This window comes from Zonotrichia leucophrys, chromosome 23, assembly GCF_028769735.1.
Source record: "Zonotrichia leucophrys gambelii isolate GWCS_2022_RI chromosome 23, RI_Zleu_2.0, whole genome shotgun sequence".
Classification (NCBI taxonomy): domain Eukaryota; kingdom Metazoa; phylum Chordata; class Aves; order Passeriformes; family Passerellidae; genus Zonotrichia; species Zonotrichia leucophrys.
This window is the reverse complement of record NC_088192.1, coordinates 488,484-506,012: the sequence shown is the minus strand read 5'-3', so window position 1 is coordinate 506,012 and position 17,529 is coordinate 488,484. Positions and strand designations below refer to the sequence as shown.

Sequence of the window (17,529 nt, the reverse complement as noted above, 5' to 3'; positions counted from 1 at the left end):
CACCGAGTGTAATTCTGCTCCTCCAGCCTGGCCCTTCCTCCTGCTGCCTTTTTTCTGGCTTGCTCTTGGCCCGGTCCCGCTGCTGGGGTACGGCAGGAGCTGCGAGGGGACGTTCGAGAGCCCTTTTGTTGACTTCCCTCCAGTTCATTAGCGCAGAAGTAGGAGGCCGGCTAAACTTAAAGCCTGATTTAATATTCAGGAAGGAAGTTTCTTTCCATCTTAAAAGGAGCAGCACCTCATTACAAGGATCACATGTTCCTTGGGATCATCTCCCATGGAGCTCAGGCGCAGTTTTCCTTACATCTCGGTGTTGCTTGGATTTTTGGGTGGAGTCAGCAGTGGCACTTGGGGAATCCTGGGGCGAGTTGCTTGAATAATGTGCTTGTAAAGTGAATTGAAGCCTGACAGTGAGGGATAGATAGCTTGTTACTTAGTTCTCTGGATAGAAGGAAATTGTATTTTAAATGTAAGGTGAAACTATAAATTGTATGGGGATCACACAGTCTGAATAACAAACTGCATCATCTGACCCCAGCTGCCTGGGAAATGCCTGAAATTTTCACTGGTCATCAGCTATTGCACAGTAATCATAATCTTTTGTTAATTTTGACTGCTGTTAAATCAGTGAATGGTGTTTGTCAGAATGACCTGCCACAGTGTAAGTAGTTGAGGTGGAGGGACAGGGATTGAGTCCTCTGGTTGTTGTTAATGTTGAGGTGATGGGGGATCCCTTGTGCTGCTGCCATGGGGATGTGCTCTGAGCCTGCAGGCAGGAGAGGTGTCCATGAGGAGCCATCGCCTGACACCTTCCCACCCTCCAGTTTTTGGTAAAATAAAAAATAACACAACTCTGCTGGTACTTGGGCATGAGCACTGTGCTGCTGTCGGGTTGTTCCCAGTGAGGCTTTGAGGGGTGACTCTCATTTCACTTCCCACCACATCACCTTCTGTCGATTGACTTCTTTCAGGAATGAGGCGTTCCATAATGATACATCCTGTAATCAAAACTCTGGTCAGTTTTAATCAATTAGAAGAATCTTAGTAAGAGCTGTGCTTTGGAAAGTCCTCTGAGATGTGTGGACTGGGCTCTTGCTGAGAAACGTTAATGGGTAATTACTGGATTGTGTTTAGCAGGGAGATACAGGTCACAGGATGGCTGCTGGGAGAAACTCACTCATCTTCCTTCCACTGGTACAGCTCAGGATCTGGATTTACAGCAGATCTCCCCCAAAAATGGTGTAATAAATGATCAAGGAGGGGTTAGACTTTGAGCAGGGCAGATTTGAGGTTTGCAGGAGCTCCAGATAGAAGCAGGTGGCTGAAGTAATGCAGCAAGAGTCCTGTTCCCCTGCTGTGTTGGTGTCGTGAGCTTCTTCTGAGGTGGGGGTGTTAGCAGAGGTTTAGAGGAATAGAAAGTGTCTGGGGTCAAACTCTGACCTACTGGGAAAAGTCAGAAGAAAAACCAGGCTCTTTCTGGTTGCAGAACTGAAACTGTGGAGCAGAGGTCATCTGTTTTGACAGCCAGACTTTCATCAGCATTGGCCATTGACAATGAGATGACGATACATCACCTCCTGGTTATGTGTCCAAATCCAAGTTAGATTCTGGGATTTGTGGGGGCGAGGGAGGAGTTTTATTTTTCTGTAGCTTATGTGAAAATAGATTTGTCCTGCACGTTTCCAAGGGATGAGCATTTGTAGCCCTGTATTGCAGAAGTCAGGTTTTGGCACTCCAGGCTTATGGGTGTGAGTCTGAGCATCCCAACTGCTTCCTGAAGGGAGTGGGGTTCCCAAAGGGATGGGGCTGCCCTGGGGAAGGCAAGGAAAGTCCTTGGTGGGAGCTCGGCACAGGCTTGGGGTCTGCCCTGTGTGTGCTGAGGGACTGAAGGAAGTTGGTGGATTTCTCAGGTTTAAGAAGGGAGGGGAAAGACAAAAAAGGAACTGTGCATTTCTGTGATGATGTTCTTGGAGAAACTGTCCCAGTGAGGTGGTGGTACACCTCATGGAGTGTTTATTACCATGGGTTTTCCAGGTGTTTTCTTTTGGAGGTATCTTCATTTCCTGCTGGAGGATCTTTATTTTAACTGCAGCTTCCCCTGAGCCTGTTCTGGCCCCCTTTAAAGCAGACCTCCATGGAAGAGAGGCATTGGAGCATGACCCGGCTATAAAAGGCAGCGAGTTCAGGCCGGGGTGTTGACCTCAGCACAGCCAGTTGCACCTTAAATAGAGCAGATGAAAGAGTTCCCCACTGCAAGGTGAGCCGTGTTTGCTCCCGAATGAGGACGGTTGTTGGTTTGTGATCATTCCTCCGGTTCTGGAGGAGTTGGAGTCGCCTCTGGGGGGATTTTGGGAGGCACAGGTGGGTGTGAGACTGTCTGATGTGCAAACACGAGTGACCAGCTCAAGCTGGGGTTTGCTGGAGCCTCCTGTGTTCCCCTCGGGTGCTGTTGTGTCCCTGTCCCCATTAGTCCTGTTTTGGTGATGCTGTGGATCAGCCATGGTTGTGTTGTCGCAGGAGAGGAGCTGCTGCTCTCAGCTGTGGAATCACCACAGCCTGCCTGGTTTTGGTGGATGCCCAGGGCTTGGTGCCAGCTCTGGGCAATGCCTCCCTGTGTTTCACGTTGTTCATGAGCCCTGTGCTTTGTGAGCTGGCACCATCACACGGGAAATGGGGTTTGTGTGTCTCAGGCCTCGGTGCTGCAGCAGCAGAACTCTCACAGTGCCCTTGGAACGTGGAAAGGGGCAGGGGCTGGAAAGGGGCAGGGGTTGGAAAGGGGCAGGGGCTGGAGGGTTTAGGACGAGGGTTTAAAGGTGGGAGGTCGAATCCCTCATCGCTGTTCTCCAAGTCCCACTTCAGCGCATGAGATCCCCTGGAGGGGTGAGCAGTTTGTCCCTGAGCCTGGGGATGAGTTGCCCATCCCTGGTGCTGCTCAGCATCGACTCAGCCCGGCCGCTTCCACCTGGCTCTGTGACCCCTCTGTGGCCAGGCTGGGAGCAGCTGGCAGCTCCCCGTGGGCTCTGCGGGCTCTCTTTGTACCAGTGCGAGCAGGCAGACAATGGCTGGTGCTGCCGGGGTCCTCCCCATCTGTTCCCGGCCCTCGCTGGGATTCCCGGCGCGGGTCCAAGGCCTCGCAGGCAGCGCGGTGGCCGGGGATTCCGGGCTCAACCTTGCTGGCAGCAGTGGCGTGGCTTTGCTTTTATGCAGATTAGCCATGTGCTTCTCACTCGAAGGCGTTGCACAGGAAAAGACGTTTCCTGTGTTTGGTTCTGGGTGGGCGGCTCCGGCTCGGGGCTGAGCTGGGCTGGGGAGAGGGATTACGGAGAGCGGCCCCCCCGTCCGTCCCCTCCACCTCCAGCTACGTCACCACAACACAACCACACGCGCTCATACTGTTGGTGTCATTCATTCAGTGCCAAGATTGCTTTAAAAAATTCCCTTGGCCCCAGTTCAAACAGGAGTACAGCTGGGATGTGTTAGATTTTAGGCAGTCTGCCCTCAATTTGAGATGAGTTATAAATAGCAGTGCCGACTTCCTTAACTACCACTCTCCGAGGTAAAATGCAGGTTAATGACTGTGGGAATCAATTAGGGCTTCTCTCGGTTAAACAGCCAGGAATGCTTTTTATTATTTTTTTATCGCAAATAACGGACAACAAAGCTGGTCAGGAAAAGATTTCAAAGCCAAGGTGGGAGCTGAGGGCTTTTCTCTTATTTTTCAGCCTTCTTATTTTTTTTGAGGGGGTCAGAGGGGGCAGCTGAAGAAACCAGTTGTGGCCAACACCCATGTTTGCCAATAATTGAGTGACGCTGATTTGAAACTGGAGAGTTCAGTAAATCACTCTCCTTCTTTTTCTTCCTCTGGCCCAATAAAATACAAATATGTAATAAGGTAATGGGGAAGGTCAGAATTCCGTTTTTCTGCACAGCTGTGGAGAGTTTGGCTCTTGCTTCCGAAGTGGGATTTGCCTCTTGCCTTTACTCACTTTCCTGACAGGACCAATAGCATGTCCTCTCCAATTTAACCAAGCCATTCATTCAAGAGGCCAAATTTCTCTTCCACCGGACAAAATCTGAAAGGAATTGTTCATGGAATCCTCTTGTCTGCCTCAAGCCTTTTTTGTTTCTTAGGGAAAACCCTGGTGTTGTTTGGAAGAAGAGCTGGTTTCAGTGCACTGCCTCATTATAGGGGCCTGACACCCTTCACATCACACAGAGTGATTTCAAGAGCTTTTGAACTCAGCAATTTCAAGCTCACTCTGGGCTTGCTGTTACAAACTCTTAGTCTAGAAATATCTTAAATTACCCCAAAAGCTCCACAGTTTCTCTGGAGCATGGGTTTCTGGTCACTCTCTTTACTCACCAAACCACACAGCTTTGTTTTTGGGAGTTTGACTGGTGGCAGGACCATGTTTTGTGAGTTTTGGTACTTACTGGTGTTGCACAACAGCAGAGATAGTGGGATTGAGGGAGAATAGAAGCAATTTCTATGAATGCAGGGAGGTGTAAGCAGGGGGTCTGGACTTCAGTGATCAAGGAGCAACACTTTCTCTCAATTATGTCTCTCTGTGGCAGGGCCTTTGCTTTTGAAGTGTAATCACAGTAATCTACTCCTGCGGTTTCCTATTGAAAGGATTTCCCATGTATCAGCCCAGAGAAGAATTTCCAGCCTTTTGCAGTCAGGGTTTGCTGTTTCCCTGTTTACCCTGCCCATCTCTGTGACAGGGCTGTGCAGAGGGGCTGTGCAGCCTCTGCTGCCCCCAGCACCCGCACAGCCCCTGCATCAATCCCTGCATTCCAGCTTGGTCCTTTCCTTGAGGCACGTGGAGTTAAACTCCCCAAAAGGGTTTGGGGCAGCAATTCCTGATGGCTGACTCTGTGAGCCACAGCAGCAATACCAGGTCCAGTTGAAGCCCCTTGTGTGGGATATTCTGAATTAATGGCATATTTTGAAGGAAGAAACAACACATGGCAGCATCTGAGATGTACAGGGCAACCCTGGGGAGCATGAATTAGCCTTGCTATGAGTCAGGAGCGTGTGTATGAAATAGTTCCTTCATTAGGGATTAATTGGCATTTACATTCCTCCTGGTGATAGAATTTTATCCATAAGGCTGCAATCTAGATGCTCTTGGTGTTTGTTTTTAGCACCCTCTCTGTGCTAGGGCCTGGTGGAAGGGAGGCAGCTTGAGGCACGTCGTGTCCTCCTACGCTGAGCAGCCAAGGTGACGACTTGGTCACATCCTGGAAAGATGTTTGGGGTTTGTGTTTTGGGGTTTTTTCTTTTCTCTCTCTCTCTTTTTTTTTTTTTTTTTTAAGTGGCTGCATAAACAGTGGCAAATCTTTCTTGGAAGTTTTTTAGTAGTTGTCATGCTTCCTGTAGGAGTCATGGAAAAGTGAATCTTCACCTTGTTTCCTCCTCCCTGAAGAGATGGTTGGTCTTGTGGGTGACCACAGACAAGACAATCAGTGCAGGGGTGGCAGCATGTGGTGTGAGTGTATTTAGGAAAAAAAAAAAAAAAGCTAAAAAAACCCCTAAAAAGAATGTATTCGAGAAGCTGCCCTTGGTAGAGGGCTGCAGAGGTGAGTTACAACCAGGAGGAAGCGCGTAGCAAATGGAAAAGATGGTGAAATATTTAGTCAGTAACCCCGAAGTTGCACTTTGTCAGGTGGAAGGAAGGATGTGAGTGCTTGGGGGTGGTGAGAGCAGGCTGAAGTCAAAAGCCAGGGGCTAGGAAGGCTCCTGGTGGCCCGGTTTTTGCATACCAAAGGAGATAATGTGGGCAGGGAGAAGATGTCAGTAGTGCAAGGGGATACCCACAAGGCAGGACTCGGGAAGCACCGGGGACAATTGCTGAGAAGATGTAAACACAATTTGCATCTTTGAAGGTGTATGGGAGCTCCACATGGGTGCTCCATTCAGGACTGAGGCCCTGCAGCTCTGAGGGCTCCACCAGAGCCTTCAAAGATCTCTTTTTTTCTGCCCCCATGAATGGAAGCTCCTTTTCCCAGCTGGCACAGACCCTGTGTGGGTGCCTGGCATTCCCAGGGCAGGGACCTGGGGGCTGCAGCCTCTGCGCTTGTCCCTCCCCATCTGTGAGAGCTTGGACATGAAACACAGAATAAAACTTGTTCGGGGCTGGTTGGTGTCAGTATGGATGAGAATGGGAACAGCCAGCACAGCTGAGCGTGGGAGGGCATCCACGATCTGCCTCTGCAGGGCCCTGCGCTGGCTGGGGGCAGCTTCCACAGGGTGGCCAGGCTTTCTCAGGCCTGCCAGAGCTCCAGGAGCAGCTGGGACACGCTCTCAGGCACAGGAGGTCACTCTGGGGTGTCCTGTGCAGGGCTGAGTTGGATCCTTTTGTTTGGCAGAGTCTGTGGGTGCCCTGAGCAGCACAGAGCCCCTGGGCTCTGCTCTCCATCCCTTTGTGCCATATTGACACCAAGTGCTCTGAGAGCCCAGTTCCTGTGGAGCCAGCACCTTTCCCTTTCCCAGCAATGGGGCTTTTCCTGCCATCCCCCCTCAGTGCCAGCCCCTGGTGCCCAGCAGAGCCCACGAGCTGCCCGTGCTGTCCCTGTGCTGGCTGCTGGCTCGGGGCTGAGCCTCCCTGGCAGCCGCCCTGCGCTGACAGCTGGGCACACAAATGTGTGCTGGGGCTCCAAGCTGTGCTGGCTGCTGGGGAGGGCTCCTCTCCAGTGCAGCATGCTGCAAGGACTTTCCTTCCTTCCTTCATTACCACGGGTTTTCTCTCCAGTGCAGCATGCTGCAAGGACTTTCCTTCCTTCATTACCACGGGGCTCCTCTCCAGTGCAGCATGCTGCAAGGACTTTCCTTCCTTCATTACCATGGGGTTTCTCTCCAGTGCAGCATGCTGCAAGGACTTTCCTTCCTTCATTACCATGGGGTTTCTCTCCAGTGCAGCATGCTGCAAGGACTCTCCTTCCCTTATTGCCATGGGGTTTCTCTCCAGTGCAGCATGCTGCAAGGACTCTCCTTCCTTCATTACCACGGGTTTTCTCTCCAGTGCAGCATGCTGCAAGGACTCTCCTTCCTTCATTACCATGGGGCTCCTCTCCAGTGCAGCACGCTGCAAGGACTTTCCTTCCCTTATTGCCATGGGGTTTCTCTCCAGTGCAGCATGCTGCAAGGACTCTCCTTCCCTTATTACCATGGGGTTTCTCTCCAGTGCAGCATGCTGCAAGGACTTTCCTTCCTTCATTGCCATGGGGTTTCTCTCCAGTGCAGCATGCTGCAAGGACTTTCCTTCCTTCATTACCACGGGGTTTCTCTCCAGTGCAGCATGCTGCAAGGACTTTCCTTCCTTCATTGCCACGGGGTTTCTCTCCAGTGCAGCATGCTGCAAGGGGGGTTCTGCAAACACCAGTGGAACCCTGCTCTGGTCTCCAGCGTTCTGTGGGGTTTCCAGCCTGAGCTGTGTGTGCTGTTGGCTTGTGCAGACCTGCAGGGCCGCTCCGCAAGCACCTGAGCTCAGGCAGAGAGGGTGGATCTGTACAAACACCACCCCGGGGCTGGTGGCAGGGAGGGATGGTGTAATAGAGTCCATTGTCATGGTGATCTGTGGAAAACATCTAATTGGGATTAGTTAGGTCACCAGGAGCTCAGGGAAGGATTCCCATTCAGTCCAAGGAATGGGCGTTAAGGACTGTGCTGGGATTCATTTAGAGGTCAGCATGCCAGAACAGCCCTTGCTTTGGTGGCCAAGGTGAAAAAGCCCTGTTTTGAGGTCTATAGTGTTGAGGTTTACAGTGTTTTCAGGAAATCCAATTGACTATTCCTAAACCTTGGCTCCAGGCAGGGGTAGTACAAATGAAGTCCAAGGAAAGTTACATTTCTTCACTCATTGTCTCTGCTCTAAAGCTCAGGGACCTGACTTTCGAGGCTGACAAAGTGTTTTACATGCATCTGTATAAATTTGATTTAGAAATTCTTTATTCTCCAAAAGGCAGCGGACACAAAGCACATGTAAAAAATAGATTCAAAAATGAAACTGCAGTCTTGAGGACTGTGGATGTCAGCAGCACTGCCCAGTGTTACTACATCAATGTGCATTAATTGAAATGCACAAGTGTAAATTAACAGCCTGTAGTGTTTTGGGAGACCTTGTTATATGTGAAAGAAGCAGTGTTTCTTGTGAATATTTAAATTTTCAGCCAAATTTAACTTGTTGTGGAATATCTGGACATTAAACTACTACCTGCAATGGGGATAAGCCAGTTCCACTGATAATTGATTTTTCTTGATGATCCTTCCCCCCTTGTTCCCTGTCTTGCCTCGGGAAGGATGTCAGCATTAAATGACTTCTCACTGGGCTTGTTCTTGGTGGAGTGGTGGGTTTGGGAGGGCAGCAGGAATCCTGCTGTAATTCCAAATGTAACTTTGGGCTTTAGCCCCTGGGAAGAGGCAGAGCCTCTCCTTGGCGCCAAATTGCTGAATTTCTGTGGGGTTTTTGGGTAGCTGTGATGTTTGAATGAACAATTTGTGTGTCTGGGTGTGCCTGACGTGTCCTGCATTGCCTTGCAGCCCGCGAGCCCGATGGATCAGATGGGGAAGATGAGGCCCCAGCCCTACGGAGGGAACAACCCCTACACGCAGCAGGCGGGGCCGCAGGCGGGGCCGCAGCAGGGCCACGGCTACCCCGGGCAGCCCTACGGGCCCCAGGGCCCCCAGAGATACCCCATGGCCATGCAGAGCAGGACGCAGAGTGCCATGGGCAGCATCTCCTATGCACAGCAGGTACAGCTCCACAGCCAGCCTGGGCACAGTGGCATTTCTGCAGGCTGGGTTCTGTGCCACACCTGCCTCCAGGTGGGATCCACAGCCTGGGGAATCCTTGTCTGAGAGAGGCGGTGGCAGAGCAGTGAATCCAGCAGGGGAAAAATAAATAGCAGGGGAGGGAGATCCTCTTTCTGCTGTGCTGAGTTAGAGACACAGCTGTTCTTTGCACAAGAAATGACTCCAGGTCAGTTTTGGCTCATTACATGATCCAAGTGGCGCCTGCTGGACTGTTTGCAGGATTCAAAAGGCAATGTTTTATTTTTTTTTTTAATGTTTGCAGCAAGCAGTCTTTCCTTTCAATGTTACTTTTGTTAAAGGGTGGTCAGATAGAGATCCCTAAAAACTTAGCTATGATGCCTGTTAGAACTTGGTTACTGCCAAGAATAATGTCACACGTGAGTGTGTGACACGACTTCTGCTGTTTTCTGGGAAGTATCTAGGTAGTGGCAATTCCAGTGTATTTACTGCTCTTGAATTTTGCTTCTGGAGCAGAATCTGTTTGTGTGTGTGTGAAACTCCCTTGTGAGTGGCTCACCTCCCTCTCTCCCCGTGCAGATGCCTCCGTACGGGCAGCAGGGCCCCAGCGCGTACGGGCAGCAGAGCCAGAGCCCCTACTACAACCAGCAGAGCCCTCACCCGCAGCAGCAGCAGCAGCAGCAGGCTCCCTACTCGCAGCAGCAGCAGCAGCAGCCCGCTCACTCGCAGCCCTCGTACCAGCAGCAGCAGCAGCAGCAGGCGCAGCCCCCGGCCCCGGCGCAGCCGCCGTACTCGCAGCCGCCGGCGCAGCCGCCCCATCAGCAGCCCCCCAGCCCGTACCCGCAGCAGGCGGCCCCGCAGCACGCCCAGGGCCAGCCCCCCTACTCCCAGCAGCAGTCCCAGTCGCCGTACCAGCAGCAGCAGGCGCAGCAGCCCGCGGCCCCCGCGGCGCTGGCACAGCCCTCCTCGTCGTACCCGCCGGCGCAGCCGCCGCAGCAGCCCTCGGCCTACGGCCAGCAGCGCTTCCCCCCGCCTCAGGTAGGCTGGCCTGCTCTGCTCCTGCTCTGGGGCACTGTGTGGGGCAAAGCTCCTGGTCTGTGCGTTGGAACTGGTTAGTTACACACAGAGAGCTGGTTACTTACACACAGAGAGCTGGTTACTTACACACAGAGAGCCCCTCGGCCTACGGCCAGCAGCGCTTCCCCCCGCCTCAGGTAGGCTGGCCTGCTCTGCTCCTGCTCTGGGGCACTGTGTGGGGCAAAGCTCCTGGTCTGTGTGTTGGAATTGGTTACTTACACACAGAGAGCTGGTTAGTTACACACAGAGAGCCCCTCGGCCTACGGCCAGCAGCGCTTCCCCCCGCCTCAGGTAGGCTGGCCTGCTCTGCTCCTGTGCTGGGGCACTGTGTGGGGGGCAAAGCTCCTGGTCGGTGTGTTGGAATTGGTTAGTTACACACAGAGGGCTGCATGGCACAATATGGGCAAAGCTCCTGGACTGTGCGTTGGAATTGGTTAGTTACACACAGAGGGCTGCATGGCACAATATGGGCAAAGCTCCTGGACTGTGTGTTGGAATTGGTTAGTTACACGCACTGAGCTGGGTGGCACAACATAGGCAAACCTCCTGTTCTGTCTGTTAGAATTGGTTAGTTACACACAGAGAACTGGCTAGTTACAGACAGAGAATTGGGTGGCACCACATGGGGCAAAGCTCCTGTTCTGTGTGTTAGAATTGGTTAGTTACACACAGAATGCTGGGTTGTACAACATGGGGCAAAGCTCCTGTTCTGTGTGTTAGAATTAGTTAGTTACACACAGAAAACTGAGTGGCACCACATGGGCAAAGCTGGTGGCTTCTCCTGTGGCTCACGGAAGTGGTAACCAGCAAAAGCAAAAGTTGGCTTTGGGGAGGAGGAACAAAGCTTGGGACCTTTCAGCAAACACTGCAATGCATCCAGAGCAGCCTTTGGGAAGTGGAAGGGTTTAATTGGCTTGCCTTGTTTGTGTAAAGAGGTACCTGAAGCGAGGGTGAAGGTGAGGAAGCAGAGGGGCAGATCCAGGACAGCCTGTGGCAGAGTCTGTGATGAGGGAAAGCTGGGAATGGCTGTTCTGCCATGGCCCTGGACCTGTGCTCCCAGCTCTGAGCATTATCTCTGTGTGCTGCTGGCTTTCAGTGCTGGCTCTCACCTCCTGTTTTGGGCAAATGTCACCAAGGGGACATAAATCTGCCACAGTGTGAGAATATCCCAGAGTGATTCCAGCAGAGACCTCATTGTATTTCCATTTGTGACTTTTTTTGTGTGTGTTGGTTGATGTTTCAGGAGTTATCTCAAGACTCGTTTGGGTCCCAGGCATCCTCTGCTCCCTCAATGGCTTCCAGTAAAGGGCAAGAAGAGATGAACTTGAATCTTCAGTCCAGACCTTCCAGCCTGCCGGTGAGTGGGGCCTGGCCCGAGGGCAATCAGCAGCACAGCAGGAAAATGAGCACTGGTCCTGTTCCACGTGGAAATGGGAGCCATGGAGGCTGCCTGTGCTCTTTGCTAAGTCATTAGCTTCCTGCTTCCCACTGGAGGTTGAATGTAATTTACAAAAGTAATGGATTTGAGAGGGGAGTTTAACCCTGAGTGCTCTGGTCTGCGGGTGCTGCCTAAAGCAGTTCATTCTGTGCTCTCTATGTGCAGTGCCTGAAGTACCTCACTGCTGTCAGAGCAGGCCTTGACCTCCAGGAAAATCCTCATTTCTACCTGATTTTCCTGTTCCTTGGCCCACTGTGGCACTCGTGAGCAATAGTGGGCTTCTCTGGTCCAGTCTGACTGAACAGTTGGTGAAAAAGACAAATCCATTGGTATCTGGAGTGAGAAAGATCACAGTCCTGTGTAGCTCCTTCCTTGGCAGATGGAGAATTGGATTTTCTTTGGCATCCTAAATCTGAATGTGGAGTGACCAGTTGGGGATGAGGTTAGTGCCCAGTGTTCCAGCAGGTTTGGGGCCAGAGTGGTTTGGTTTTGTATTAAAACATCAAGAAAACAGAAGGGTTGAAAGTTTGGGTTAGCTTGCACAAGTTGGTCTGTGCCTCTGGCTTGGAAGAAAAGTTTGGAGCTGCTGAGTTCCAATTTTGCTGGTAACTTTTGTTCTAACCAGTAGGAAGTGAGTGAGGTTTCGTTTTTTTCTTTAGCCACTGGCTAAGTCAGTGCTGGGAGCTGCAGCTGGATTGGCCAGAGGAGTGAGCTGTGTGGAGAACTGAGTTATTTTTGCTCCCAGCCATGAGAACAGCTTTGTTACCAGCCCCTTGAAATAATGCCTTCAGATTGTGGGTACAAATTGTCACCCAAAATATAAAGTGATTCTAGTTCTGACCACCTAATGGGAGTAGTTGTGGGTTGTTGCTTTTTCTTCCCTTTTTTTTTTTCCCCCTTTTTTTCCTTTTGGACCCTGATTACAAAGATTTAATTTGTTCTGAGGCCTGGGGGGAAAAAAAGAATCTTTTTAAATAGCATGTTTCTTTCCACTCTGCCTCTCCACAAGTTCTTCCATGTGACCCATCTTCTGGCGAGGAGCTCAGGAGAAGTGAAGGCACTGAAGTAATTGAAGCAATTGCTGTAGCTCAGAAGGGTGGGAAGTCCTTTCAGAGGCACTGCTGATGGAGCCTCCCTGGATCCCACTGATCCCTCTGCCTTGGATTATAGGAATTAGGAACCAGGCTTTGCAGAAATGGCTCCTTCTCAGCACCAAGTGGGAGTTTGTGTTATACCTTGTGGTTAAATATATTTGGCCCTTTTCAAGTTGTCCCCTCTCCTGAGCAGTCTAAGAAAAGAAATCCATCCCAGCTGCAAGAGTGGAAGAACCTAGAAACAAGGGAATATCAGGTTTTCCTGGCTTTACCACCAAATAATTTGCATTTAAGAAATCAAGCAGTCTTTAGCTTACCCAACCCTGGTGTATTTTTGGCCTTTCTCTTCCTTAGTAGGCAAAAAATTAAAAAAAGGAGACTCACTTGTACATCTTCCATAATTCCTTGTTGTCTCTTTGGGATCCTGTAGGACAAGAGCAGCACCAGCTGAGAAGGGCTCCAGACAGGGATGCTGCAGGGTGTTCAGAGGCATCTCTGGGATGCTGGCAGCCAAATCCCTCTTTCAGTTTGCAGTGATCAATCTCCTGCACAGAGTTTGGCCTGGGGATGCTCAGGAACACAAGATCTCCATGGAAGGGCACTATCAATTTCTTTTTATCTTCCTGATATTGCTCAGTCTGTCTAGTTGAGAAAGTTTTATCCTGCTCAGGAGGATTCCCAGATCCCTGTTTTGCCATTATGGATGACTTAGAGGAGCGGAGTTTGTTTGTGGGCTTTTAATTTTATTACAGAGTTCTGAGCCCTCTCCCAGGCCTGGTGGGTGCTGTGGAGAAGCTCACTGGGTATCCTGGAACTGGGGCAAATCATGCCATGCATCATCTTTAATTAAACAGGAATCAGCCCAGCAGGAAGAGGAAAAGGAGGTTCTGGTTTTTAGGTTCTTGGGAAGTGTTGAATTTATGTGCCTTCACAAGTCCTGGGCCTTTGCACGTGGATATTGTGCATAGTGTTCATGTTGGAATTCAGGGCAATAAAGGGAATATTCCTTGGGCTGGAGCATCACCCTTCAGGAGGTGCTGGTCCCCTGGCAGGGACATGGTCAGGTTGTCCAGCTCTGGGATCTGCCTGAGGAATGTCCTGTGGATCCCTCTGGGTGGAGCCTTCAGGATTCCTTCCGCAGCATCGTGGTTGTTGTGTCATTCACCAGACTTTCTCCCTGGTGCCTTGTAAAGAGCCCTGCCTCCCTGTCAGTGTCCTGGCTGCTCTCCCTTCCTGTGGCAGGCAGGCTGAGGAATTTCTCTGTAAAATTCACTCCTTCCCCAGGGAGTCTCCATCAGGATTGCAGCCAAACTAAACTTAGATTGCAATTGCACAGGAGAAGTGGAGTGGAGTATTCTGTGTCTGGGTGTAATAGAGGAATAGTGATCCTTGGGATAGATCTCTTTCTCCCAGGAGATTCCCTAGTTTCTTCTCCTTAGCAAAAAATTCTTCCTGGAGAGTTGCATCCAGTTTATTCAGTGCTAGCTTGGACTTTTGAGTCTTGGGTTTTGAGGCTAAGGAGTCACACATTTCCAGGTAAAAACTTCCTTTGTGCAGCCATGGAAGCAGCTCTGGGGGAAGCAGATTGGATCCATTTGGGTTTGGATTGCAGCTCTGCTCTGCTGCAGAGCTCTTTGGAGTGTTGGGTTTGTTGGGAGGGATTTTCTCTCTCCTTGTGGAACATGGGACAGGTTTTACCTCGCTCCAGTCTCTCTCAAGGGCTGCCTTGAAGGAGTTCCTGATGTCTTTGGGAAGGATGTGGGGCATGAGGCAGGGGTTCCACCAGGCTGTTCATCCCTTCCCAGCCACAGAACTTGGCATCTCTGGTGTTTGAGCTCCCAGGTTGGCCCCAAAAGCCATTGATAAACCAGGAGGACAGAGTCTGGCAGGGTTTTGCAGGTCCTGACACAGCAAGGTCATGTTTGAATTTTTGTGGCAGCAAACTGGGCAGTTGGGGCAAAAAATTTGGAATTCCTACCCCAGAATGTTCTTAGTTTGGTCAGTGTAGTGGTGAGCCTGAGAGAGAAATCTCCTCCCTGTCCTGGACAGTTTATTTTCATCTTATTGTAGAGTGGGAACAGTTTTAACTTTAGTATTCTGCTGTTTTGCCCTATTGGGAAACCATTTTGTTTATTTAGTGATGTTTCACTCTGGTTCATCTGTGAATTTTGATCTGAAAAGTGTCCTATCAATGGCAGAAAGGATTTTAACCAGCTGAAAATATTCCTGATCCAAGGTTCATTTCTGGGTGTGGGTTCTGGCCTTGGGATTTTGCAGTGTGGATTGAAGGAAATGAGGTTTTGTTGGGTGGGGAGAGGAATGAGGCTGCAGAGCTCATTTTGGCAGAAAAATCTTGTCACTGAGTGTCCCCAGCAGTTGTGGGGTGGTTTTGGTTTGATTATCTCTCCCTCAGTGGAAAAGTTGCTGAGCTGGGGCACTGGAGGCTGTCAGGGAGCCCTGCTTGGGTTCTCCATCCTTTCCAAGTGGTCATTTCAGCTGCTCTGCGAGTGCTTGAAGTGGAATAAAGTTGAGCTCTGTCAGCTGCGTCCCCTGACCTGGAAATAATCAATGCAACAGGCTGAAATGCAGCAAAAAACTGTCAGAGCTTTAAGCAGGCAGTCTGCTTCCTTAAAATTTCAGTTTAAAATGAATCATTTCGGCAACTTTTTCAGGGGGCAGGGAGAAAAAACCTTTTATAGTTGAATCTGCTGGTCACTTCAAACCCTTTTTTTTTTTCCCCCTCTCCTTTTTTTCTCTTTCCATATGGGACTTCCTGCTTCTGTTTGGTTTGTGTTTGGCCTTTTGAGCTCCTCTTATTGCTTGCCTTAGGAGAGGGATTAGCAGTGTGTGCATTTCAAAGCAGGGCAGCACAGTGGATATGCAGATAAAGCCACCAGCACCCCGGGCCTCCCCAGGAGCACCTGGAGCTCTGGCAGTGCAGATCCCTGCCTGCCTTCAGTTTGTGCCATCTGCAGGGTTTTATCCAGGCTGTGGTGGTTCTGTAAGGTAAAAATGTATTTTTCCTTGTTCAGTGCTCCTCTGCCCAAGGTTTGCATGTTGTGTGGCTGTGCCCAGCATTCCTGCATGGTTCCTTGAGGAGGCTGTGCCATTTTCCCCCAAGTTTGTATATTTTGTTAGCTGTGCAGAGCATCTCCAGAGCCACCCCGACCTTCAGCTGCTCAGTGACGCCTTTCACGCCGGGCCCTGCCCCGGGGCAGCTTTGCTGTGTGTCCGTGGGGCAGTTCTCTGTGCCGTGGGGCAGTTCTCTGTCCCGTGGGGCAGTTCTCTGTCCCGTGGGGCAGTTCTCTGTGTCCGTGGGGCAGTTCTCTGTGTCCCGTGGGGCAGTTCTCTGTGTCCGTGGGGCAGTTTCTCCTGTGCCGTGGGGCAGTTCTCTGTGTCCGTGGGGCAGTTCTCTGTGTCCGTGGGGCAGTTCTCTGTCCCGTGGGGCAGTGCTCTGTGCCGTGGGGCAGTTCTCTGTCCCGTGGGGCAGTTCTCTGTGTCCGTGGGGCAGTTCTCTGTGTCCGTGGGGCAGTTCTCTGTGTCCGTGGGGCAGTTCTCTGTCCCGTGGGGCAGTGCTCTGTCCCGTGGGGCAGTGCTCTGTCCCGTGGGGCAGTGCTCTGTCCCGTGGGGCAGTTCTCTGTCCCGTGGGGCAGTTCTCTGTGCCGGCACCCCTTGCTGGGCTCTGAGGGCAGCTGTCCCCTGTGCCAGGGCTCTCCCCACGCTGGGGCCGCTCCCTCGGCAGAGCATCCCCGGGGAGCCGCTGCGGGAGCTGTGCTGTGCGCTGCGCTCGGTGCCGGGCTCGTTTCCTGTTTCTATTCTGGGCTAGAGCAGCTCAGCTCAGCTTCCTGCCTGTGCCTCTGCATTCCCCACAGCCCAGCCCTTCCCTCACCGCCCTGCTTGGGCAGCACAGCTGGGACCCCCATGGCACCCTCCCTGCGCCAGCCGTGGGTGAGAGCTCAGTGCTGGGCACGAGGGGCTGCAGGGTGGGCAGCCCTGGCCGCTGCTCACCTCCCTGTGTGCCGTGGGCCCTGAGCCCCCCAAAAGGGCAGGGTGAGCCCCTGCTCTGCCCAGCCCCTGCTCTGCCCAGCCCCTGCTCTCCCAGCAGCTCAGGCTGCAGGCCAGGGAAGTCAGGCTTTCACTTCCTCTCTGCTGCTGCCCTTTAGGCTCACTGCACACCCTTTAAAAGGTGCAGAAGCCTCTTGTGAGTGTGATGTTGGATGTTTGATGCTCACCCTCTTCCCTTTCCATGCAAAGAGCCCTGCCAGAGGGGAGCCCACCCCTCACCTCCTTCCCTTTCCATGCAGATCAGCCCTGCCAGAGGGGAGCCCACCCCTCACCTCCTTCCCTTTCCATGCAGATCAGCCCTGCCAGAGGGGAGCCCACCGTGCTGGGAGGGAGGGGCTGTGCTGGTGGGACCCTCCTCTGGAGGGTGTTCAACCCTGGGGTGCTTCAAACACCACCACACCTGAACTCTCATTCCAATTTCCCTCTTGCTGTGCTTCTGGCACGCTGGATTGACTTGTCTTGGAGACATGAGGGATCATAAATACCATGGGGAAAACTCTTCCCACGTGGTGCCCACGTGTGGGGCATGGCAGGGGCCCAAGGCTTGGGATGCTCCCATGGGCTGGGATGGGTCACACCAGGATCCCAGTCAGCCCTGGGAACTGGAGGAGGTGTAGGATTGGTTTTTATTGCAGTTTTGAATCTGGAAAGAAGAAGCTTCTATTAAGGGAAAGGGAAAAAAAAAGGTTTAATTTCCTGAAACGACAAGAAGTGACATCTCCAGGCATGGACTGTTCTGGCGCCCTGACCCCGAGGGCAGCCTGGCCTGGGCCAGGTTTCCATGGATATGGTGCCTCTTCCTGTGCTGCTCACTGCCCTGAGCCAGGAGCAGTTCCCTGATTCCCTCCAAACGTGCCTCAGCCTCCCCATCCCAGCCGGAGCAGCACCCAGCCTGGGGAGCACTGCAGACAGCTCTGGGGTGATGCCCCAGTGCCAAGGGGCCAAACCCTTCCCACAGGGAAGGCTCCAGGGAGTTTGGGAAGGAGCTGCAGCCTCCAGCTGTCTCTTAAATCCATCCAGGATCACAGACTGCGTTGGGTTGGGTTGGGAAGGACCCTAAAGATCATTTGGTTCCAACCCCCTGC

General features: G+C 51.9%; 1 protein-coding gene across 3 annotated transcripts in view; it reads left to right on the top strand.

Annotated features, from left to right (window-relative positions):
• Positions 1-17,529, top strand: part of ARID1A (AT-rich interaction domain 1A) — a 55,101-nt gene that overhangs the window by 13,545 nt on the left and 24,027 nt on the right. For 2 of the 3 annotated variants that reach the window (XM_064731390.1, XM_064731391.1), the window contains exons 2-4: positions 8,540-8,752; positions 9,350-9,808; positions 11,091-11,204. In XM_064731390.1, coding sequence (XP_064587460.1) covers positions 8,540-8,752; positions 9,350-9,808; positions 11,091-11,204 — 786 coding nt within the window. Of the gene's footprint in view, positions 1-8,539; positions 8,753-9,349; positions 9,809-10,106; positions 10,139-11,090; positions 11,205-17,529 lie in introns of those variants that run through there. The other variant, XM_064731392.1, reaches the window with a different exon arrangement.